The sequence below is a fragment of the Danio rerio genome, chromosome 3 (assembly GCF_049306965.1).
Source record: "Danio rerio strain Tuebingen ecotype United States chromosome 3, GRCz12tu, whole genome shotgun sequence".
Lineage (NCBI taxonomy): Eukaryota > Metazoa > Chordata > Actinopteri > Cypriniformes > Danionidae > Danio > Danio rerio.
Genome location: NC_133178.1, coordinates 8,478,770 through 8,505,000, shown reverse-complemented (window position 1 = coordinate 8,505,000; position 26,231 = coordinate 8,478,770). Strand labels below are relative to the sequence as shown.

Genomic DNA, 26,231 nt, shown 5'->3' with positions numbered 1-26,231 from the left:
ATCTTGTTTTTTCTTTTGACGTAAGATTATTTTGCTTACCCCATTGGCAGATTATTTTGCTTGTTTTAAGGAATAACTCACTTAATATTGGCATATTATATCTTAAAACAAGACAATATGTTTTGCTTGTCTAGAAAATTCCTCTTGATTTAGGAAGTTTTAGATTTTTGGACTAGAAACACGACAAAAAGTAAGAAAAGCATTTTTTGCAGTGCAGTTAAGATATTCTAAACTCACCAGTGAAAAGGTTAAACATTTTTCATTGCCAGCAAATCCCGATCAGCCTTGTGTGAAGCGATGTGAGCAGCCCAGAGTTTAATTGATTTTTGACGACGTCTCGATATGATCAGCATCTTCCTCATCCAGATGGTTTGAAGTGTGAAGAAAATGATGTTTACAACATTAGATTGGAGTAATTAGTGGAGCTAGACTTTATCTCCAGAAAAGAGTTTTTTTTGTAATTAGCCTCATCAAATGAGTGTTGATAATCTCCATTACTCCCCGACGCTCCTCAAGATCACAGACGCCTTTCACCAAATATATTCGATTGGGAAGAAAAGCAGCAAAAAAACTGTCTCTTGACAGGAAATTAAAAGCTTAGCCTGTAAATGGGAGGATTGTGTAACAAAACGTTATGCTAATCGCATCTGCACAGTTTGCGGACGTCATTCAAAAGGCACAATCGTAATAATTCTGACGGTATCTCAGCTTCAGCAGATTTGATTTGGTGTGAATGCGCTTTTCAGACTGCAAGCGCACTTCTCTCTCTGTTATTAAATCAACTTTCTTGTGTGTTTGCCGTCAACTGTAGTTTCAATTGCTTTACAGGATGTTAATATCAGCTCGCTTCAATTATAATAATAATGGAAATAATAATAACGGGCCATTCCATGTAAACTCAGCCACAAAATCCTTGGTTAATATTTTTGGCTCATTTTTATGGTGAAAGAAATCCATCAATGAAAAAGAAAATCAAAATATTGAATGACACAGTGATATATAACATATTTTGGGTCATAATTAGCGTGTTTGGTTAAGATTTGGAGCCAAATTCCTGACTGTAAATGACTTTAGAATTCCGGACACATTACATTGTATTTTACACAGAGATTTTTAGGCTTGTTAGTGAAATATGATGACTTTGGTTGGTCAGTGATGGCAGTTAAAAATAAGAAAAAGTATTAATATATATATTGTTTTGTATAAAACTCATACTTATTATATTTAAAAAGACACTCAAAACTAAAAATTTTGTCATCATTTACTCACTCTTTACTTGTTTCAAACCTGTTTGAGATTCAAGAATGCTGCAAACTTGTAACCATTGGCTTGTATAGTATTTGTTTTTCCTACTATGAAAGCAGATGTTTTCAGGTTTTTAACTTTCTTCAAAATATCTTCTTTTATGTTCAACAACAAAAAAATAAAAAAAAATAATAAACCCATAAATGGTTGAAACCACTTGAGTGTCAGCAAAATAAAATTTTAGATAAACTATCCCTTTAGGGAGTAAAAAAAGAAGAAAGTCAAAATATCAATCAACATAATTATTAATGTACTGTATAGTGTATAGACGGGTCAAAACAACGGTTTTCAACCAAGATTCGGAGCTATAAATGACTAGGATTCCAGAAACATTATAATGTTTTTCTACAGAGATTTTTTGGTTTTCTAGTGAAATCAGTGATGGCAGTTCAAAACTGGGGAAAAGTATTTTCTCAGTTTTACAAAAAAAAAAAAAAAAAAAAAAAATATATATATATATATATATATATATATATATATATATATATATATATATATATATATATATATATATATGCATGTATAAGCGCTGACTGACAGACGCGCTCCATACAATAAACTGATCCCAGATCAGCGTCTGTACGCGCCATTTACAGAGGAGCACAGAGGAGCGGGTGTATGTTTAAACAGAAAAATACACTGAATAATATGTAAACATCTCCGTCCTGCATGTTTTATTGTAAACAGCTTATTTTCTCTTAAATGAGTACAAACCGTTTCTAAAGTAATGGAATCCTTTCATTATAGATCTGGATGATAACTTGTTTGATAACAGAGGTGTCTCTGTAAATGGCGCATACAGAAGCTGATCTGGGATCAGTTTATTGTACGGAGCGCGTCTGTCAGTCAGCGCTTATCCATGCATTCACTGGTTCAGAGGTTGCATATGAAAGGCGACGATCGACGCACACATTTAATGTAAAGAAAGTGGGATAGAATGGTAAAATATGGAAGAATTTCGGCATAAAAGGGAGGGTTTACGTGAGTGAAGTGAACAGGATTTGTTTGTGGAGAAACGGTTTTGCGAGGGAACACAAAACATTTTTTGCGAGGGAATGCAAAACTTTGCTAGAGAACACAAAAACTCCCACCCATTTTTTTTTCACCAAGCCAATTTATTTCTCCTCCACTGCGTCCCTTCCGGGGTTCCGTATAAATTCCTCTTTATTTTTAGTACTTACCGAATGTTTCTTTTGTAATCTTGATTTTCAAGTCTCAGTCTTTAGTAATTTTCACACATGTGACGTCTCAATGTGTGAAATGTTGAATTTTACCCATATTTGATCCAATTTGAGTCATTTTTTTCAAACAAATGATATTTATTTTATATTTTAAAGATGTATTTTTGAAGAATGAAATTTATTTTTATTACAATTAGATAATTACCCTCTACAGTGCAAAAAATGCATTTCTTAGAGCTTTTGTCTTGTTTCGAATCCAACTATCTAAAAAAAACTATTTAAAAAAGGAAGCATTTTTTAGACAAGCAAATATTGTCTTGTTTAAAGGTTCACGAAACCCTCAAGTACTGTTTTTGAGAATTTAACAGAATTGTATGTGTTAAGCATCCATTAGGACAATGTTAGCACCTGTTAGCTTTAATTGTGGGCAAAACTGGACAATTTTGAGCTTTTGTCAGCTAATTTCAGCTTCCGGGTTTAAAATGAATTTTGGGGCGAGATCAAAATTGGCGACGTAGCGCAAAACTGCAAGTGCAAAGATGACGCATCTATTTTGATTATTATTCATAGCAGAGTTTTCTTATCCTATGAGAAGAGCCGGCTTCTTAATTATTCATGACTGCACATGCTTTCTGAAGGCAAGGCAGACCTTTCAGTGCCAAGCTGTGAAATCATATATTGATGACTGTGTGAGACGCGTCCACGGACCCACGGCACACAATATTTAGCCGTTCATGAAGGCCAGTAAGTGTTTGTTTCCATGACCCATAGGGTTTGTTGCATGTTTTTCCCTGCGATCCTGTCAGGGCCAATACAGCAAAGTTGTGTGTGTGCTGCAAGCATTTTTGTCAGGAGAGCAGTACGAGAATTGGAGGATGGCAGACTTTGTCCTTTATCAGTGAAGATTGTAAACATTTAAACACATCGCCGTGCTGCTGTGTTCACCCAAATCCTCCAGATTACCAGCAGGGCTAATGGTTAAAATGGGCAGGGCAAGAGACCTGCTGCACTGAGTCTGCATTCAGCCCCGGGGATTGAGGGAGAAGTCCTCATTTATACTGTTTATATGAACACGATTATTGTTATAATTATAAAAATTGTGGTTGTCTGTATATGAAATTACGAATAACAAATGTAGCAGGGCATTAAATTACTGTTTATATCTTTGCATTAGAACTTTGTAAACTATAAAATCATGCGTCTCCTCACGGTTTGTGTCTCATTTTGTGAACCGACTGACAACGGTTGTTCGCTCCCCTCCTTCCTTCCCTGCTCTGCTGGCCACGCCCACTGCTGCCTCTGATCGCGGGGCTCCACACCCACTATGATGCATCTTTTGAAAAAATTCTGAGGTGGACCTGAACCGGAAGTGGGGGTGTCATGACCCTTAAAAAGTTATTTTGCTAGTTTTAAGGAAAATATATCATATTATTTCTAAAACAAGACATGTTTTGCTTGTCTAGAAAATGCTTCTTGTTTTCAAAACTTTCAGATATTTGAACCAAAAACAAGACAAAAAGTTCAAATAAATTGCATTTTTGCAGTTTATCAAAGGAATTGCGTTGAACATTTGCCACAAATATTGTTTTACCAGATTTGTTTATGTCTGTAGCACAAGAAGTATTATAGATAGCCTCATTTCATTTTAGATTTTATATATTAACAAACATTTATTTTCATTTTTGTCCCTAAAATATATTCAGTCCCAGAGTTATCTGTGGACCTTACTGTGGCTCTCATATTTTCGACCAATTTTGAATCACTTTGCATGCATTAGCTAATACTTAAATTTGGCAATTTCGACAATCCATTTTTCAGTAAATAATTATCTGTAACATAAATAGATTTGCTTTCATTATGTTTTTCTTTCTTTAAGGGGAAAAAAACATTTTAAATCAAACATTTAAGCCGTGGATGCTTTTGAATCGTGACATGAAATAACTTTGAGGTCGTAAATTAAAATCATGCACAGAAAAATAAATAAAGTTACTGATTTTGTCTTTCTCACTTGGGTTTGTTAGGCCACCGAATAGAGCACTACGGTAAGCAGTACGCATGTCTGACATGTGTATCTTTTTCTCTTTTCCTCGTTGTATGTGAATGTATAAGGTTGACCCTGTATTTGGTGTGTATGTATGTATGGTATATCTGTGTGGTTTCTCTGTGCCTCTCTGGAAATATGTGTGCTTATGTGATGTTGTACATGCAAATCCAGAAACTATGGTGGTCTAGAGAGCTCAATACACTGCAACTTAAAGGGACAGTTCACCCAAAAATGCAGATTGACTCACAATTTACGCACCCAACACAAAAAGAAGATGTTTTGAAGCTGAAATCCTGAAAAAAACATTGTGCATTTCTGAGCGTGCCTCACACAGGTGAGTGGGCTTGACAAACCACCCATAGAAACACCCTACTCTCCAACTCCATCTTACAAGGACTCAGTGAGTAACTAGAAATGTAAAGCTCGTAGACAAACTTCATGGTGGCTAGAGTAAGCTTCACCTGAAAGTCTGAAAAAGCTTTAGGTTGGAGGGTGACATTCTGGGAGTTTTCCGGGAGAAAGAACAAAACAGGAGATGGGTCTGAAATGTGGGAGACTCCCGGGGAAATAGAAGTGTTGACAGGTATGGTTCTGAATGGTTGCTAAGGCGTTGCTAGGGTGCTCTGAGTGCTTGCTAAGGTATTGCAAAGACGTTGCTATAGGGTTTTGACTGGTTGTTAAGGTGTTGCTAGGCGGTTGCTAGGATGCTTTATGTGGTTGCGAAGATGTTGCTATGTGGTTGCAAGGGTGTTCTGAGTGCTTGCTAAGGCATTTCTAAGTGGTTGCTAAGGTGTTGCTAGGTGGTTGCTGAGGTGTTGCTAGGCGGTTGCTAAGATGTTGCTAGGCCATTGCTAAGGTGTTGCTTAGTGGTTGCTAGGGTGTTCTGAGTGGTTGCTAGGCAGCTGCTAGGGCATTGTTATGTGGTTGCTAAGGAGTTGCTAAGCGATTGCTAAGGCATTGTTAGGCGGTTGCTAAGGCGGTGCTAGGTGGTTGCTAAAGAGTTGCTAGGTGGCTGCTAAGGCATTGCCTAATGGTTGCTGAGGTGTTCTATGTGGTTGTAAATGTGTTCTATGTGATTACTAAGGTGTTGCTAGGTGGTTAAGGCATTGCTAGGTGGTTGCTTAGGTGTTGCTAGGTGGTTGCTAGGGTGTTGCTAGGCAGTTGCTAAGGTGTTGCTAGGCAGTTGCTATGATGTTGCTAGGTGGTTGCTAAGGTGATCTGAGTAGTTGTTAGGCAGTTGCTAACATAAATTAGCATGATTCTATATTATTAGCATGTTGTTAGCATGTTTCTAGCAAAAACTAGCATGTTGTTAGCACAGTTCTTTTATGAATTAGCAGGTTGCTAGCATGTTTCTAGTATAAACTAGCATGTTGTTAGCATAAATTTAGTATGAATTACCACATTACTAGTATGTTTCTAGAATGAATTAGCATGATGCTAGTAAGATTAGTATGTTGGTTATAATGTTTTTAGTATTGATTGGTCTATGTTTAGTTTGTTTCTAGAATGATAAGTATTGTAGTATGTTTGTTAGTATATTTATAGTATAAATTAGCATGTTTGCTAGTATGAATCAGTATATTGTTATCATGGATTGTTATGCTGTCAGTATGTCCAATGTAAAGTCAATGTTTTTACAATGGAGGTCTATGGGACCGTTGTTAAGGTGCCATAAGTGGTTGCTAGGGTGTGGCTAGTAAGTTGAAAGGTCATCAGGGATTGGCAGATTGGTAGTCTGGGTTAAATAAGTGTAACCTTAAGTCTGTATGACAGTCTGGTGGAAAGCTGTGAGGTCATAAAGTTTGGTCCAATGTTAAGTCAATGGGACTTTTCCGAATTTTCCGGGCCAGTTTTCCGAAAACTGTAAGTCGGATCAGTTGGAAAAGATATAGCAACTTAATTCAATATAGTTTGGAGGTTTGGAGTTAGTTTGGAGGTTGTAGTATGAACAGTCTAGGACTAGATGCGTTCTTAATCTAAGAAGAAGAAGAAGACGAAAGAAGAAGAATAAATAAATGTAGTATAACAGTCTGTTGGCTTTTTTTAAAACAGTGTGGTTAGTTAGATGACCGCTCCTGTGTGTTAGTTATGTATAGGTTTAAATAACTCTAATGTCCAGTGTTGTGTTCATATTTATGATAGTGTTTATTTATGAAGACATCCTGCAAGACATTACAATTTTCTCCACTGTATCTACACTTGTAGCGGAATGCTCAATACAGCTCAACTTGACTTGCCTTGACTTGATTTGATTTAAAGATTAGTGAAAATAATTTAGCAATGCTTCATTAATGATGTCAAAATAAATTGAAGATAGGCATAATATTGAAAAAAAATCATTCAGACCATTTTAGTAGGCTGATGATGGAAATGACAACATAATAGAAATATAATGTGCAGTGCATTAAGCTCTCTCGTTCACCATAAGAAACACATGACATTGGAAATGGTTCACAGATCTCAGTCCTGGTACTTAATAATCTCATGAGCACACGGATAATATGAGGGAAGGACATTCCTGACAAGTGTTTTACTGGGTGAACAGCTGCCGGACTAACACTCATATTCATTAAGCAACTTCTTCAATACACATTGTACACACACACACACACACACACGCACACACACACACACACACACACACACACACACGCACACACACTTACACTATATACACACAGATGCATACACACAGTATACACAAACAGTACACAAACACAGTATATTCACACAGTACACAGACACAGTATATGCACATACATACACAGAACACACACACATACAGTTTACAACAACACAAACAGTATAAATACACAACATACACACATGCACCCACACACAGTTTATGTATACACACAGAAACACACAGTATATACACACACATACACATTGTACATATACACAAACACACACAATACACACAAAAACACAAACACACAGTATATGCACACAGTAAATACACACACATACACGGAATTTACACAGAAACACACAGTATATACAAACATACACAGTGTACATACTCAAACACACACACACACACACACACACACACACACACACACACACACACACACACACACAGTATATGCACACAGTAAATACACAAACATACACAGTATTTACACAGAAACACAATATATACACACATATACACAAACATACACAAACACACACACACACACACACACATACAAACACACAGTATATGCACACAATAAATACACAAACATACATGGTATTAACACAGAGACAGACAATATATACACACACATACACAGTGCACATACACAAACACACACAGTACACACACACAGTGTGTGCACACAGTAAACACACACACATAAATGGTATTCACACAGAGACACACAATATATACACACACATACACAGTGCACATACACAAACACACAGTACACACACACACACAGTGTGTGCAAACAGTAAACACACACACATATATGGTATTCACACAGAGACACACAATATATACACACAAATACACAGTGCACATACACAAACACACAGTACACACACACAGTGTGTGCACACAGTAAACACACACACATGCATGGTATTCACACAGAGACACACAATATATACACACACATACACAGTGCACATACACAAACACACACAGTACACACACACAATGTGTGCACACAGTAAACACACACACATACATGGTATTCACACAGAGACACACAATATATACACAAACACACACAGTATATGCACACATACACTGACACAGTATATCAACACACAGACACAGAGTATACACAAAAACACACATTTGCACACGCACACAGTATATGCCGACATATACACACACGGTAAACATTAGATTGCAGCAAATACACACATTACTGTATATGCACACACCTACACTGTACACACACACAACCACACACAGTATATAAACACACATATTATACACACACAAGTGCACAGTATACACACATATGCAGACAGTACACACAAAGTATTGTACTGTATATACACACATACACACAGGCACACACTGTATGCACACAAACACAGAAAGTACACACACACACACACACAGTATATGCACACACATACACAGTACACACACACACACATATGCACACATACCCACACATACAGTACACACACACAGTCTTGTACTGTATATGCACATACACACATACACATAGTAAACACACACAGACAGACACACACATTATGCATACACACATGAAGTATACACGCACGGACACCCACTGAGCCGGAGCTGTCTTCTCTTGTACGGGATGTGTTTCATTTCTCTGCCTGTTTTTTTTTTTTTTTTTTTTTGGTTTCCACCCCACAGAGAAGCCGAGAATGAACAATATCCTGACGTCTCAGACGGAGCCGTATGACCTGTCCTTCTCCCGCTCCTTCCAGAACCTCACACACCTCCCGCCGTCATACGAGATGGCCATGAAAGCAGACTTAGGTGAACAATCAACACTCCATTTACTCTGTGTGTGTGTGTGTGTGTGTGTGTGTGTGTGTGTGTGTGTGTGTGTGTGTGTGAGAGGGAGAGATGTTTTCACACATGTACATGCAGAATTATAAAGAAAAATGTTACAAGAACAAAAAAATTTATTCATATTATGGGTGTTTTATGAAGCTAGATAAATCTTAAAAATAGATTGAGCCCTGAGCTCAGAATATCCTTGAGCCCGGGGCTCCCTCCCATTTGAAGGGCGAGAGGGGAGTTTGAGCTCATGTAGGTCTGGAGAACCCTCCTGCTTGTGAACGTGCTGAGATATAGCTGGCTAAAAGTTTGTCTTAAGATGCTACTTGGGGGTAGTCAATTTGGGAGTTGAAGGAAATCTTGGGAAAACCAACACGAGCACAGGGAGAACATGCAAATTGGCACAGTAATGCCAACCGGCCTGGTGAGGGACCAAACCAGCAGTGTTCTTGCTGTAAGGCAACAGTGCTAACCAATGGGCTGCCGTGCCGCCTTATCAGGAAAAGAGGAGGAGTAGGGGTAGAATGGGGGATTCTTCAAGACGAAGATGACTGGAGTGATTGATAATAAGGTGTATTTGACATGCTGTCCGGGGAGCTCAGAATATCCTCAAGCCCAGGGCACCCTCCCATTTGAAGGGCAAGAGGGGAGTTTGAGCTCAGGTAGGTCTCGAGAGCACTTTGCTTGAGAAAATGCTGAGATATAGCTGGCTAAGAGTTTGTCTTAAGATGCTACTTTGGAGTTGTAAATTTACCTATGGTGTATGTCTTTGGACAATGGGAGGAGACCGGGGAAGCTGGGGAAAACCCATGCGAGAATGGAAAGAACATGCAAATTTGCACAAAAACGCCAACCGGCATGGTGAGGGACCGAGCCTTGCTGTAAGGCAACAGTGCTGCCCTATCAGGAGAAGGGGAGGAGTAGGGGTGGATGGAGGGGAATCTTCAAGACGAAGATGACTGGAGTAGAAAACTCTGGTTATTTATAGTGAGTCAGTATTAATCTCATTAGTGCAATACATGGAGCTGATGCGAAACCAGCCGTGTTCAATCATAAGCATGTGACCCTCTCGAAATTAGTTTATAAATAAACCACACTTCAAGAGTTCACACTTAGCTGATGATTGTCAGATGATGATTGATAATAAAGCGTATTTGTCATGCTGTCCTGGGAGAGAGCCCTGAGCTCAAAATATCCTCGAGCCTGGGGCTCCCTCCCTCCCGTTTGAAAGTCGAGAGGGACGTTTGAGGTCAGGTACGTCTCGAGAACTCCCAAAAATGCTTTTAGCTTGAGACAGCAGCCGCGTATTGAAGAACCCCCAAAAGGCAAAGATCATTATTATATACGGCTGCTGGATATAAAATTGAAATATGGAGAAGGAAAGCTGGAGCGAAGTTGAAGTTGTTCTTGAGAGAGTCTGAGTATGGGCTTGGGAGAGGCTGTGATTGACTCCATGGTAGTCTGACTCGGGGGAGTCTCCTGAAGGGAGTCAGGGTAGATTTTGGGTGGTGAGGACTCCTGCGGGAGAGGGGGTGACGTAGGTAGAGGGGGGGGGGGGTTATGACTCCTGTGGGAGCTGAACTCGGGGAGACTTTGTGGGAGTCAGAGCTTAGGGAATGATGGCCTACGCGGAAGAAAGAAACAGTGGTACAGGAACTCAATGCTAGAAAAAAAAGAGGACATAGCGAAGAAACACGATGCTGAAAAAAAGAAAAGTAGCGGAGGAACTCAACGCTGGAAGAAGTGGAGAGTTAGAGGTAGGTGGAGGAGGAGAGCTGGAAGAGGGAGGGGGTGGAGGAAAGAGCGGAAGCATTCGACGCTGGAAGGAAGGGAAGGAGATGCTGAGAAACTCAATGCTAGGAGAGAGAGAACAGGAGATGCAGAGAAACTCAACGCTAGGAAAAAACAGAAAGGTATTTATTGGCCGAGGCGGGGGGGTTTGGTGCAGTGATTGACTCCGGGGAAGTCGGAGCTCAAGGGGCAACTCCTTGGGAGTTAGAGCTGTAGAGTGGGTCTCCTGCGGGAGTCTGGGAAAGAAAGGGCCGGTGGAGAGGTGGACTAAGCGGGACTCCTGGGGAGTTGGAGCTCGGGGAGACTGCAGGGGAGTCAGAGCTTGGGGAGTGATGGCCTGAGCAGGTAAAAGAAAAGAGTAGCAGAGGAACTCGACGCTAGAAAAAAAGGGGAAGTAGCAGAGCAACTCGACGTTTAAAAAAGAAATGTAGCGGAGCAACTCGACGCTGGAAGAAGTGGGGAGTTAGATGTAGGAGGGGGAGAGGAGCTGGAAGCGGGAGGGGGAGGAGGAAAGAGTGGAAGCATTCAACGCTGGAAGGAAGGGAAGGAGATGCGGAGAAACTCAATGTTAGAAAGGGGAGGAAAAGAGATGCGGAGAAACTCAACACAGGAAGGAAGCAAAATATTTTCTTATATACCTCACTAGTGGCCTGGGAGGGGCGGTCAAATTCGCAAATTTAAATTTGTCATTTCAAATTCGTAAATTCAAAGCACGATTCAGAAATACAAAAATACAATTAGTAAATTCAAAACACAATTCATAAATACACAAATTGAATTTGTAAATTCAAAACTTAATTCATTAATGTAAAAATCCAATTCATAAATTTTACCATAATTTTTAAATTCAAAACAGGATTCTTAAATACACAAATCCAATCATAAATTCAAAATGCAATTCAAAATACACAAATCTATGTGAGTTATCAAATACTGAATATATTATTGTTGTATCCTGAACATTTTGAACAAATTAATGAGAGAATAATGGCACACCACAATAATTGACTCTGAATATATATGATTTTTAATGACAAAATGTCCTTAAATACACACACAAACATTATTTTTAGAGATAACTTGGTATAATTTGTTTCATTCAAGTTTTCGTTTATAAACAATAATAGAAGATTTATCTTGTATTAACGTCTAGTATCTTCCATATACAGTTCTCAGCATATATGAGTACACCCCTCACAAATCTCTCTTTTAAATTCCAATTTTCTTTAGAAAGTTTACAAGTTTATATTTGTGCATATACCAAATTATATTTGTGAATTATATAAATCATTATATTTGTGCATTAGCAGGCAGCTAACTCTGCAAATCTCACATGGCCACCCACTGAAGCACCAAAATGTATTGCCTTTATTCACTGAGAAACAGATAAAGATTATGTGCACTGTACGTATCTACACTAACAATGCCTTTTTATGCTCTCTTTACCATATTTTTGGCCATATAGTTGCAGCCTCAGTGAGCATAAACATTAAATAAATCTTTCTGACCCCAAACTTTTTAACTATACCACAATGGGTTGTAGGTTTCAACCCCCAGTAGTTTGTTTCTTAATTTAGTAAGTTTGTGATCTCCTGTCAGTCGGGTGACCTTGCGGAGGACGCTCGTCTCCACAGGGACTGAACCTATAATAAATGCACTGCGTATAAAAGCACCTGCTAGATGAAAACTAACCGGCGGAGCAGCTGGAAGACACTTTCATTAAACGCAAAGGGCAGGAGAAATTAAACATTAAAGTATTGACATGCTGCATTAACATAGTCCAGAGCCATTATGATTAGGTGGACGACACTAAACGGCCAGTGAATCAATGACATTCAAAACCGCATCCAGAAAATTAAATCACTGAACTGAAAAGATTTATGCATTCTGGGTGAAGTGTGAACTGACACTGATCACATCACATTTGCCAAGACTCTAGATGAGTTAACTCAATTTGCTGTTATTTATACAATGCTTTACACCGTGTAAATTGATTTAAAGCAAGAGAATTATATTATATTACAGGAATCAATGATGCGCTGTAAAAAGTGAATAGTTACTTTCCTTAAAAAGTGAATAAACCCGGTGTAACTTGTTTCTGTTAAGTTGACTTAACTTAATTCTCATTATAGTGCACATACACTAACCGGCCATTTTATTAGGTACACCTTTATAACTGCTTGATTACGCAAATTTCTCCTCAGCCAAGAACATGGCAGCAACTTAATGCATTTAGGCATGTAGACATGGTCAAGACAATCTGCTGCAGTTTAAACTGAGCATCAGAATGGGGAAAAATTATGATTTAAGTGACTCTGAACGTGGCATGGTTGTTGGTGCCAGACGGGCTGGTCTGAGTATTTCAGACACTGCTAATCTACTGGGATTTTCACGCACAACCATCTCTAGGGTTTACAGAGAATAGTCTGAACAAGAGAAAATGTACAGTGAGCGGCAGTTCTGTGGGCGCAAATGCCTTGTTGATGCCAAAGGTCAGAGGAGAATGGCCAGACTGGATAGAAAGACAACAATAACTCAAATAACTCGTTACAACCGAGGTGTGCAGAATAGCATCTCTAAACACTAGGGGTGTAACGATTTATCGTTGTACGATTAATTGCGATGCAAAAATGTCACAATATGCATCGTGGCGTTATGACGATTTGATTACGATATGGGGTCCGTTTTCTCTTATTAGTTGAGCTGTTTGCTCGTGAGCTACGTTCCACCTGCTGTCGCACGTGAGTTCAGTTGCAGCAGCAGTAATGTTAGCAGACCAAGATGAGTGGAGCTAAAATAGAGGATGGCCCATCCTCTCAAAATCAGACGTCTGGCAACATTTCGGTTGTACAGTCATTGCTTTAGACTCGTCCGCTTTTTGACACGCATACTGGGTCAAACATAGCCTAAGTTTTAAAGTCTTCACAGTGATTTACATACTTTGCACAGCGACAGGGATACCTCCTAATGGTGTTGAAAGAGTCACATACTGTATTTATAAGGTACAACTCACCCTAAAATATCATTCTGTCTTCATATAATGTTACCGCCGCAAAATCACACATGACGTGAGCTGACCGTGAGCTGTTACTACAGAGGGCGGACTTATAGACGCGCGCATATGGCAAGCCATTTTAGCATTTAAACCTTTGTTCTGACTATCCATAAATATATTTAGAGAAATCTCTCATTATATTTTGACTAGTCATAATTATAATTCGACTAGTCAGAAGGACAATTAGAGATATCTGCAATTACAATTGTACTAGTACGAAATCAGATTGGAGATATCTGCAAATATATTATGACTAGTCATATTCCTCCATTGACTTCCATTAAAAAATATTTGCAGATATCTCTAAATGAGTTTTGACTAGTCACAATTGTAATTAGAGATATCTCTAAATGAATTTAATTAAATATGAATTAAATACCTGGAAATGTGGATTTTTTTTTTGCACACACAAAAAACACAAGTGACCAAGCAAAGCCTTAAGCTCTTACTGTTAAATTCAATTGAATAGAAAGCTTTTTTTTTTTGCACCTTTACATAAATTGTTCCTTAATTTTGTCTCTGTCATTTCAATAATATTTTAAAGAACATTTACATTTACATTTAGTCATTTAGCAGACGCTTTTATCCAAAGCGACTTACAAATGAGGACAAGGAAGCAATTTACACAACCAAGAGCAACAATGAATAAGTACTAAAGGCAAGTTTCAGGTCTGTAAAGTCTAAGAAGGGAAGTGTTAGTAGTTTTTTTTTTTTTTTTTTTTTTTTTTTTTTTTTTTTTGTACAATTAGTGTGATATTCAAAGAGGCAATTGCAGCTTAGGAAGTGAAGTGGAGACTAAATAGTTGAGTTTTTAGTCGTTTCTTGAAAATAGCGAGTGACTCTGCTGTTCTGATGCAGTTAGGGAGTTCATTCCACCAACTGGGCAGATTGAGCGTGAGCGTTCGCGAAAGTGATTTTTTCCCTCTTTGGGATGGAACCACGAGGCGACGTTCATTCACAGAACGCAAGTTTCTGGAGGGCACATAGATCTGCAGAAGTGAGTGCAGATAAGAAGGTGCTAGGCCAGAAGTCACTTTGTAGGCAAACATCAGAGTTTTGAATTTGATGCGAGCAGCAACTGGCAGCCAGTGCAAACGGACTAGCAGTGGAGTGACATGTGCTCGTTTAGGTTCATTGAAGACAACTCGTGCTGCTGCATTCTGGAGCAGTTGAAGAGGCTTGATAGAGTTAGCTGGAAGCCCAGCTAGTAGAGAGTTGCAGTAATCCAGTTTGGAGAGAACAAGAGCTTGAACAAGGAGTTGAGCTGCATGTTCAGATAAGAAGGGTCGGATCTTTCTGATGTTATAGAGTGCAAATCTGCACGATCGAGCAGTTCTAGAAATGTGGTCAGAGAAGTTTAGTTGGTCATCAATCGTTACTCCAAGGCTTTTCACCATTTTGGATGCAGTAATGGTTGCCCCATCCATCTGGATTGAAAAGTTATGGTGTAGAGTCGGGTTGGCAGAAACTACAAGCATTTCCGTTTTTGCGAGGTTCAGCTGAAGATGATGATCTTTCATCCAGTGTGAAATATCCAACAGGCAGGCTGAGATTCGAGCTGGAACCGAGGGATCATCAGGATGAAAAGAGAGGTATAGCTGGGTGTCATCAGCATAGCAGTGGTAGGAGAATCCATGTCTCTGGATGACTGGTCCTAGAGATGATGTGTAGATGGAGAAGAGAAGTGGCCCAAGAACAGAGCCTTGAGGTACCCCAGTGTTTAGATGCTGTAGGTTGGACACCTCTCCCCTCCAAGACACCCTGAATGACCTGTCAGAGAGGTAGGATCTAAACCATTGTATAACAGTGCCCGCAACGCCCAGTGACTCAAGCGTAGATAGCAGGATCTGGTGGTTGACAGTGTCAAAAGCAGCTGACAAGTCCAGCAAAATGAGGACTGATGATTTAGAGTCTGCTTTAGCCAGTCTGAGATCCTCCACGACCGAGAGCAGGGCAGTCTCAGTTGAGTGGCCTTTCTTAAAGCCGGATTGCTTGTTGTCCATGAGATTGTTTTGAGTAAGAAAGTCCAGGACTTGATTGAACACTACTTTCTCCAGAATCTTGGCCATGAATGGAAGCAGGGATACTGGTCTGTAGTTTTCAAGTAGCGTATGGTCCAGGTTGGGTTTCTTTAGCAGTGGGGTTACCCTAGCCTGCTTAAATGTAGTGGGGAATAAACCAGAGTCAAGAGATGTGTTAATTATGTGAGTCAGTGTTGGTATGACTGCAGGAGAGATGGCTTGCAAGAGATGAGAGGGAATGGGATCGAGTGGACAGGTGGTTGCATGGCTAGATAGCACAAGTTTGGACACCTCAGACTCAGAGAGCTGAGAAAAGGAGGTGAGTGTGTGTGGTGTTGGTGTTGTATCTTGCGTGTTTGTTGTAGGTGCAGCAAATTGAGCACTGATTTTTGCAGTTTTGGTGCAGAAGAATGTAGCAAAGTCATCAGTAGTAAGTGTGGAGGATGCGGGTGGAGGAGGAGGATAGAGGAGGGAGGAAAATGTTTTAAAAAGTAGGCGAGGATTAGTGGCATTGTTGATTTTCAGACGGTAATACGTCTGCTTTGCAGAAGTAACCTCAGCTGAGAAAGAGGACAGAAGAGTTTGGTATGTTAAGAGGTGTGCAGGATTTTTAGTTTTCCGCCAAATTCTCTCTGCAGCCCGAAGTTTTGAGCGATGCTCACGGAGAGCATCCGAGAGCCAGGGTGCAGGAGGACATAATCGGTCTAGACATGATGCTAGTGTGGAGCAGAGTGTATTAGTGGCACTGTTCGAATCAAGTGCAGTGAGTTTGCGAGATGGAGGAAGAGAGTCTGAAACAATGGTGGATAGTCTATTGGGTGAGAGAGATCGTAGGTTTCTGCGAAAGGTAACCAGTGTTGGAGTGTGTGGCGGCTCAGGAGTAATGTGGATGTTGAGAGACAGAAGGAAATGATCAGATATTTGTAGTGGAGTTACTATTGTTTGATCAGTGAAGCAGTGTCGTGTGTAAATAAGGTCTAGCTGATTACCTGATTTGTGGGTAGCAGAAGTAGGTGCTCTTTTTAGGTCAAAAGAGGCAAGCAGAGTCTGAAAGTCTGCAGCTTGCGGTTTGTCAACGTAAATGTTGAAGTCACCTAGCACCAATAAGGGAGTGGCAAAATTAGAAAAAGATGAGAGAAGAACATCCAGTTCATCTAGGAAGTGACCTAATTTACCTGGTGGGCGGTAGATGACAACCACATTTATGTAGAAGGGGTGGATAATGGTGACTGCATGGAATTCAAAGGAGCTGATTGTTGGCAGGGACGGTATCAGAGTAAATTTCCATTCTTTGGAAATTAGTAGTCCAGTCCCACCCCCTCTCCCTGTCTGACGAGGAGTGTGGGAAAAAGAGAAATTAGCAGAAAGAGTAGCATGTGTAGCAGTGTCCTCCGGCCTCAACCAGGTCTCAGTTAGAGCCATGAGATTATAGTCAGAATATGTAGCTATGGAGGTAATAAAATCAGCCTTGTTAACAGCTGATTGACAATTCCAGAGGCCCACGGAGAGAGAGAGTTGTGAAATAGTAGATACATGTATTGAACGAAGGTTGTGAGGATTACGTCTGCAGCGTACCTCCCGTGTTTTGCGAGTGTTAGTAACAACAGGAATTAGAAAACACATAATAAAAGTGCACTGACAACAAAAAAAAAATAAGTGTAAAGTAAAACAACAAAGTAAAGTACTCAAGTGCTTTGTCGGTGTCTTTGCTCGGTGGAGTCGCGCAGGTAGAGTCGATGGTCTTTACCCTCGTCGGTCTTCACACGAGGCTGCCGCGACCGCTGCCGCGGTGAACTAGTTGTTTATATAACCCCTAAAGCACTAGCTGATTGAATTCAGCTGGACACGCCTCGAGAGTCAAAACAAGGGCCGAAACTGAGGCGGACGACGCGAACCGCGTCTGCGTTCGCTACACAAGCTCTTATAGTAACCAAGGAAACAGTGGCTAAACAACTTCTAGTATTATACACAACTGAAAGCAAGTTTAAATGTCCTACAACTTTACACAAACAGCTGGAAACAAGTCCTCAAACCATACACAACAACTGAAACAAATCTTAAATGTACTTACAGGCTGCTGTTCTAGATGCTGCTAAAGTGCTTCTCCTGCCGACTAATGCTACCGTGCTCACTATATAGTGGTTACCTGGCGTTTGGACACGCCTCCCGAGTCAAAACAAGGGCCGAAACTGAGGCGGACGACGCGAACCGCGTCTGCGTTCGCTACACAAGCTCTTATAGTAACCAAGGAAACAGTGGCTAAACAACTTCTAGTATTATACACAACTGAAAGCAAGTTTAAATGTCCTACAACTTTACACAAACAGCTGGAAACAAGTCCTCAAACCATACACAACAACTGAAACAAATCTTAAATGTACTTACAGGCTGCTGTTCTAGATGCTGCTAAAGTGCTTCTCCTGCCGACTAATGCTACCGTGCTCACTATATAGTGGTTACCTGGCGTTTGGACACGCCTCCCGAGTCAAAACAAGGGCCGAAACTGAGGCGGACGACGCGAACCGCGTCTGCGTTCGCTACACAAGCTCTTATAGTAACCAAGGAAACAGTGGCTAAACAACTTCTAGTATTATACACAACTGAAAGCAAGTTTAAATGTCCTACAACTTTACACAAACAGCTGGAAACAAGTCCTCAAACCATACACAACAACTGAAACAAATCTTAAATGTACTTACAGGCTGCTGTTCTAGATGCTGCTAAAGTGCTTCTCCTGCCGACTAATGCTACCGTGCTCACTATATAGTGGTTACCTGGCGTTTGGACACGCCTCCCGAGTCAAAACAAGGGCCGAAACTGAGGCGGACGACGCGAACCGCGTCTGCGTTCGCTACACAAGCTCTTATAGTAACCAAGGAAACAGTGGCTAAACAACTTCTAGTATTATACACAACTGAAAGCAAGTTTAAATGTCCTACAACTTTACACAAACAGCTGGAAACAAGTCCTCAAACCATACACAACAACTGAAACAAATCTTAAATGTACTTACAGGCTGCTGTTCTAGATGCTGCTAAAGTGCTTCTCCAGAAGTTTTTAAATTGTTTTATTTTCCAGAGACAGGCCTGTTTAATTCATTTTCTTAAAGAAGTTTCATTTTAACAAGTTGAAACAAAAGAAATACATAAAAAATAGTTTACTTGGTAAAATTTGCATTTCAGTTTAATTTTCAATTTTTATTCCAAATATCGTGATACACATCGAATCGTGAACATTATATCGTGATACACATTGTATCGTGAGCTGAGTGTATCGTTACACCCCTACTAAACACACAACACGTCCAACCTTGAGGCGGATGGGCTACAGCAGCAGAAGACCACACCGGGTGCCACTCCTGTCCAGTGTTGCCAGATACAGCCGACTTTTTCCAGCTTAAAAGCTGTCCAAAACCCACCCAAACTTACAAAATATTACACTAATATATTTTATTTTCATTTATTAATATCAAAATTAACCTAGTTACTTTGACTGTCATAATTTTTAACCATACAACAACCACCACCCGCAGTCACAGAACCACAACATAACCGGATCACATCGAAACACTGCCCCCTCTCACCCACACACTGCACTTATTGCTGTGTAGATTACACTACCTATTAGAGTATGTTTTACTTTCAAAATGGGGTATAAATTTGTCTCATTTGGCATTTTTAATTCTTTTAAACATAATTAGCTGCTGCTTGTGAATCAGACAACGCTTCTATGTTTGTTCTTGCTGTCAATAGCGGAAAAAACGATCGATAGAAGTGTTATGATTAAACCGCTGAGTTTAACTGCAGGCGCTGCATGATGCACACAGCTATGTTTTGTCAAATAAGTTGCATATAAAATTTATGTTTCAAGACCGCCCAAATTTTGTCAACCCGCCGTTTTTTATCAAATTTAAAACTGCCCAAAAAATTCAGAAGCTACAATTAACACAGGGTCACCAAAATTGCACAATAGAAGATTGGAAAAACGTTGCCTGGTCTGATGAGTCTCAATTTTTGCTGTGACATTCGGATAGTAGAGTCAGAATTTAGCATCAACAACTTGAAAGCATGGATCCATTCTGCCTTGTATCAACGGTTCTAGTTGGTGGTGGTGTAACGGTGTAGGGGATATTTTCTTGGCACACTTTGGATCTGTTAGGTTCAATTGAGCATCAATGCCATAGCATACCTGAGTATTGTTGCTGACCATGTCCATCCCTTTATGTTTATCCCTTTATCTTCTGATGGCCACTTCCAGCAGGATAATGCGCCATCTCATAAAGCGTGAATCATCTCAGACTGGTTTCTTGAACATGACAATATTCAAGTACTCAAATGGCCTCCACAGTCACCAGAGCTCAATCCAATAGAGCACGTTTGAGATGTGGTGGAACGGAAGATTCGCACTGACAAATCTGCAGCAACTGCGTGATACTATCATGTCAATATGGAGCAAAATCTCTAAGGAATATTTCCAGTGCCTTGTTGAATCTTTGCCACAAAGGATTAAGGCAGTTCCGAAGGCAAAAGGGGGTCCAACCCGGTATTGGTAAGGTGTACCTAATAAAGTGGCCGGTAAATGTAGCTCATTTATTTGATCATTCTGAGGCAATGGGTTTTTTAAATTAAAGTCAACTAATCACTTTAAATGCAATGATTTATGCTCACTTTGGGTAAAGTCAACTAATCGCTTTAAAAGCAACAGGTTTACTCACTTTTTAAAGTCAGCTAATCGCTTTAAAAGCATAAAATGAAATGTTTAAGTTGATTGCAACATTCACACCGTGTTAGAATATATATTATGTTAGCTGGGTCTACATACAATATTACATTGAAACTTTGTTCTCATCTACTGTATCTTATTGAAAGGAAAGCAAATTTCAGTGTTTGCACTATACATGATTGTCTTTGCTGTGGGAGGTAGAGTACCGGTGCTTCTGGTGTCTTAAATCACAAGCCTGTTTGAGTACTTCTGGACTTTACCTGCTGTGAAGCGACCTGAGAGTAATGAGCAGTAATGGAGAACAATTAATCAGTTCTTTAACAGGGAGACTGTCAGAGAGCAGAGACAAGAGAAAGATGCTTCAGTTGAAAGACAAACAGCAGAATACAGATGCTCTAGGTTTAACACTATACTTGTATGCATTTTTAACTTTAAAGGGTAGCTATTATGCCACTTTTTACAAGATGTAAAATAAGTCTCTGATGTCCCTCGAATGTGTGTGTGAAGTTTCAGCTCATAATATCGCGCAAATAATGCTTTATAACTCTCTGAAACTGCCCCTTTTAGGCTTCGATGCTAATTGTGCTATATTGGTGACTGTCACTTTAAATGCAAATGAGATTGTGCTCTTTTCAAAAGAGGGCGGAGCTACACATGGCTATGTGTCAGCACAGAGGCAGATTCATAAACAAGACTGACGTCCTATGCTAATGAGGGAGAGATGTTCACTAGTGGGCGGGGCTTTGCCCCTCTGATGACACGTACAAAGGGAGAATGTCAACCAAAGTGTTTCTGCAGACAGTTTTAATCAAGTGTTATTATAACAAATAAAACTAGAAAAGTAAAGTTCGTAGACAAACGTTATGTTGGCATGAGTGTAAAGTGTAAAGTTTAAGTAAGTGAAGTAGTTTTTTAAGAAGTTTGAAATGTCATAACTACATCAAGGTGAGCATGTTTCTAGTGATTCAGTTGATAGGGGGTTTTAAGTGATTGCTAATGTGTTGCCAAGTGGTTGCTAGGATGTTCTGAACGGTTGATAGGGTGTTCTGGGTGGTTGCTAGGCAGTTATTAAGCCATTGCTATGGTGTTTTGACTGGTTGTTAAGACATTGCCAGGTGGTTGCTAAGGTGTTCTATGCAGTTGCTAGGGTGTTCTGAGTGGTTGCTAGGTAGTTGCTAAGGCATTGCTAGGTGTTGCTAGGCAATTGCTGAGGTGTTCTGGGTCATTGCTTGGGTGTTCTGAGGGGTTGCTAGGCTGTAGCTATGATGTTGCTAAGGTGTTCTATGTCATTGCTAAGGTGTTGCTAGGTGGCTGCTAAGTGTTGCTAGGCGGTTGCTAACATAAATGAACATGGTTCAAGTATGAATTAGCATGTTGCTAGTATGTTTATAGTATGAATTAGCATGTTGCTAGTATGATAAGTATGTTTGTTAGTATGATTTAGTATAGATTTAGTATGGATATTGTTTCTGTGTTTGCTAGTATGTTAGTATGTTTCAAGTATGGATTCGTATATTATTAGCATGGATTAGTATGTTGTTAGTATGTCAAATGTAAAGTCAATGGCAGTGTTTTACAATGGAAGTCTATGGGACAGTTGTTAGGGTGCTGTATGTGGTTGCTAGGTTCTGGCTAGTGAGTGGAAAGGTCATCAGTGATTGGCAGATTGGTAGTCTGAGTTAAATAACCATACCCTACAGTCTGGTGGAAAGTTGTGAGGTCATAAACTTTGGTCCAATGTTAAGTCAATAGGACTTTTCCGACTTTTCCGGGCCAGTTTTGGAAAACCGTAAGTCGGATCAGTTGGAAAAGATATAGCAACTTAATTCAGTATAGTTTGGAGGTTTGGAGTTAGTTTGGTGGTTGTAGTATGAATAGTCTAGGAGGAGCAGATGCATTCTTAGTTTATGTAGTATAACAGTATGTTGGCTTTCTCAAGCCGCAATAATTAGTCATTGTTTACCATTAGAAGCTGGTTATATTCACACACTGCTGCCACACAACTGTGTTTAAACTCCTTATAAAAGTGGTTTTTGCATAATTGGTCCCCTTTTCTCTTTTATAAACATTTTGTGGATCATAAAGCTCTATGTGTGCAGAGAATTGTAACGGAAGCCCACAGTAAATGCCAATGAAGAAGAGACTTTGAACGTCCAGTAGCTCATATTCAGCCTGCGGCACTGAACTGCAGCATTAGACTGCATTGCTGCACACTGCTCTGCGATCTCGGCTGTCTGTTGTCCAGATCCAGGCCTGTAGGTTTGGTCCGCTTGACCTTTTCACTAATGTCAGGCTCTCGCGTGCACACGCTCGGCCTTTACATCTGCAGTTCGCCAGCATCTGCCAGAAGCCTGTGCTGTCAGTGATGCTAATTCTGAACTACACGAAGCGGCCAATCACGTCCTGACTCCATTCGAGCCCAGATAAACAAACAGTCCAGTGCTGAATCGATGGCCAGCCTGTCAAACGCATTCATTTCGGCCTCTCAGTATCTGTCCAACGTTACTCTCTGTAAATGTTTTTTGATTCATGAGAAAAGCTGATTAACATTGTCATAATACTTTTTTTATTTTTGTTGTTAAGGAAAATGGCATCATGGGGGCGCAGTGGGTAGCACAATCACCTCACAGCAAGAAGGTTGCTGGTTCGAGCCTCGGCTGGGTCAGTTTCTGTGTGGAGTTTGCATGTTTTCCCCGTGTTCACTTGGGTTTCACATTAAATAATCTAAACGTCCATATTTATTAAATAATATTGGTATTAATAAGAGGAACTAAAAACGTACCTGTCTGTCGGACTCCATCTCAGAAAGTGTGCGCGCACCGGAAACTACGTCAGCTGTTATCTCGCGCCTATATTCACTTATAAATACTTACATTGGATTGATGTAAAGTTAACACCATCAAATCTTTAAACATTAAGACTTTAATATCAAAAAGTTTTAAAGAAAAAGGTAATTTATTAAATATTGTTCTTATTGTCCATTTCCTTTAGATCACCTTTCAAAATAAAATGCCCTCCAGATAACGAATATGAGCCAATAATCTAGTGCAATAACACACCACATGTGCATGCACACAAACACACACGTTAAACTAGAAACATGACAGAAAACATGTTAATATACACTGCTGTATGGATATTAATTCATTTATTTTCTTTTCGGCTTAGTCCCATTATTAATTCACTGTCGCCACAGCGGAATGAACCACCAACTTATCCAGCACATGTTTTACGCAGCGGATGTCCTTCCAGCTGCAACCAATCATTGGGAAACACCGATACACACTCATTCACACACACACATTCACATTTAGCGCATGTGTTTATGGGAGAAACCAGACAACCCAGAGGAAACCCACACTGTCATGACTGTCAGTGACCACCTGAGGGCGCTGTAGTTCACGGACTCTGAGATTTAACTACAGCGCCCAAAAGACTACAAGTCCATACATACCAAACGCATTACACCCGGTCCACGCACACTGATTGGCCATCAGCTGTTCCTGTTTCCTGTTAATTTCCTGGACTATTTATACAACCATTCCACCTCTGTTTGTTACTGCGTCGTTTGTCTTTCTTGTCTCTGTATTCCAGTAAGTCTAGTATTTCGAGTTTTGATTCCTGAGCCCTGTCTCTGTTTTGTGTTTCTTGTTTTGTTGTTTATTTGTACTTTGCACTTTGGACACCTTGTTTTTCTGTTTGATGCACATTGTAAATAAACTGCACTTGGATCCGCACCTTTTTGTTCCCGTTTGATCTTGCTAACGTGACACACATGAACGCAGGAAGAACATGCAAACTCCACACAGAAACTCCAACTGACCCAGACGAAGCTCAAACCAGCAAGCTGTATGGATATTCATTAAGTTGAAGTACAAAATAAACCTGATTTAATGACCACAAACCGGGATTGAAGTGGTGCTGTGATGAATTTCAGCAATTTTACCGTATTTATTACAAACATATTTTATAAACGTTTTAAACTCATTCTTGAGGTGCAGATGATCACAGAAAGCTGAACAGACCTTTTAATCCCAATTGCTTTGCTAGTGGGTATAATTATACACTTTACTACGGAGACAAGTTAATACAAGGCTGTCAATCAATTTGGTGGGCGGGGAAACCGCACTCCTACATCACGTTGTGGTGGGCCTCAAAATGGGAGGGATTTGGATCCTATTTTAACATCAGGAAATTTAAAAAAAGAGACTTATTGGGCCCTTTCATACATACGCCACAATAAGGCGCAAGACATGTTTGCCCTGACATGTTACAATTTTTTAGACCAACGCAATCTTAATTTTCAGTTTTTTCGTCACGTTGCTTAAATAGCATATCCATTTGCGTCACTTTGTGGACTCATGGGTGTTCCAGTCTAAAAAGAGGTGTGTTAGGGAGCATAGTTGGTGTGTTGATATTTTGAGGAACTAAAAAAGACTGCACAATTGACAAGCTGAAAGCAGGTCTAATGTCCAGCGCAGAGAGCGTTAGTTATGCACCTTGCTTACACATTGCTTAAAACATAAGGGATGTGCTGCAAAACAGAAATATCTTTACATATGAAAAAGAATTTACGGAATAAAATATTACAAAAAAAATTGTATTTTCTACATAAATATAAAAACCACTGCCTCCATGCCTTTTTCATCTTGGGGGGGCTATTACAGTTTATTCATGACAATTTGCTTTTGCATGTTATAATTATTTGCAGTATTTTTTTATTATATGCATATTTATATTTGCTTTAATAAAAACAAGCTTAGATTTGACAACCTGTCAGGTTTTAGACCATTTGGGGCACAACATGTGTTGACCTGTAACGAGGAGACTGACACGGAGGGATCCATTATGCAGTATTTATTAATCAAGCTCTCACTCAAACACACAATATGCACTAACGTGCAAACACACAACAACAACAGTCTGTGATGGATAAAGACTGGCGATGAACAGACACAGAGAGTATTACCAGGCATAGATCGAGGACAGGCTGCAAGTATCAGAGTCCGTGTATCAGGCGTGGGTCGTGGGCAGGCAGCGAATATCAGAGTCCGTATATCAGGCGTGGGTCGTGGGCAGGCAGAAGGCGAAGCAGAGTCAGAGACAGGCTGGAGTAATGCACGAGGAATCAGGCAGGAATGCCGCTCAGAAATGCTGGCCGGGGCTAAACAAGACTTCGCGCTGACTGAGCGTTTGGAACTGGCTTATAAAGGGTACGTGGGTCGTTAGCTTGATTCAGAACAGGTGTATGCACAATCAGCGTATGTGGATGATGTAATGTTAGAAGTCCGGAAATGGCGGCCTCTGCTGGCCAGCAAGGGGAATGACTGGGACCGAGTCGGTAACATGACCACACTTAGTTATAATTGTTAATTTATTAGTTTTCTGGAAATTAGAACTGAATTTAGAAACAGTTTTGAATCAAATCTTTGTGCTTAACAAACAAAATTAATTAGGTAATCTAATGGATGTCTGTCCGTACAACACCGTTTCCTTATCCTTGAAAGAGAGGAAAAGAAAGTAGAAGTTAAGGTCGATTGAAAGAGGCTCATTCTTTATCCACACGTTGCAGATGCTCTGTTTAACTGTTTTAAAGTGTTCAGTTTTTCACTAACAAAGTCCA

The 26,231-nt window shown here is 40.0% G+C and overlaps 2 protein-coding genes and 1 long non-coding RNA gene across 7 annotated transcripts in view; 2 read left to right on the top strand and 1 right to left on the bottom strand.

Moving 5' to 3' along the window:
• Nucleotides 1–26,231, top strand: part of LOC100332354 (shisa family member 6) — a 214,940-nt gene that overhangs the window by 182,391 nt on the left and 6,318 nt on the right. For 3 of the 4 annotated variants that reach the window (XM_073944117.1, XM_073944119.1, XM_073944120.1), the window contains exons 7-8: nucleotides 4,508–4,528; nucleotides 8,870–8,995. In XM_073944117.1, coding sequence (XP_073800218.1) covers nucleotides 4,508–4,528; nucleotides 8,870–8,995 — 147 coding nt within the window. The remainder of the gene's footprint in view (nucleotides 1–4,507; nucleotides 4,529–8,869; nucleotides 8,996–26,231) is intronic. The other variant, XM_073944118.1, reaches the window with a different exon arrangement.
• LOC141381132 (uncharacterized) overlaps nucleotides 14,554–26,231 on the bottom strand; it is a 186,495-nt gene continuing 174,817 nt past the window's right edge. The window contains exons 1-2 of one of the 2 annotated variants that reach the window (XM_073944116.1): nucleotides 17,062–18,936; nucleotides 14,554–16,980 (exon numbers count right to left, since the gene is read on the bottom strand). In XM_073944116.1, coding sequence (XP_073800217.1) covers nucleotides 14,642–16,980; nucleotides 17,062–17,509 — 2,787 coding nt within the window. In that variant the 5' untranslated portion in view covers nucleotides 17,510–18,936 and the 3' untranslated portion in view covers nucleotides 14,554–14,641. Of the gene's footprint in view, nucleotides 18,937–26,231 lie in introns of those variants that run through there. The other variant, XM_073944115.1, reaches the window with a different exon arrangement.
• On the top strand, nucleotides 19,378–24,344 carry LOC141381136 (uncharacterized). The gene is made up of 2 exons (XR_012400805.1): nucleotides 19,378–21,820; nucleotides 21,885–24,344. It is a non-coding gene; the product is annotated as an uncharacterized lncRNA (long non-coding RNA).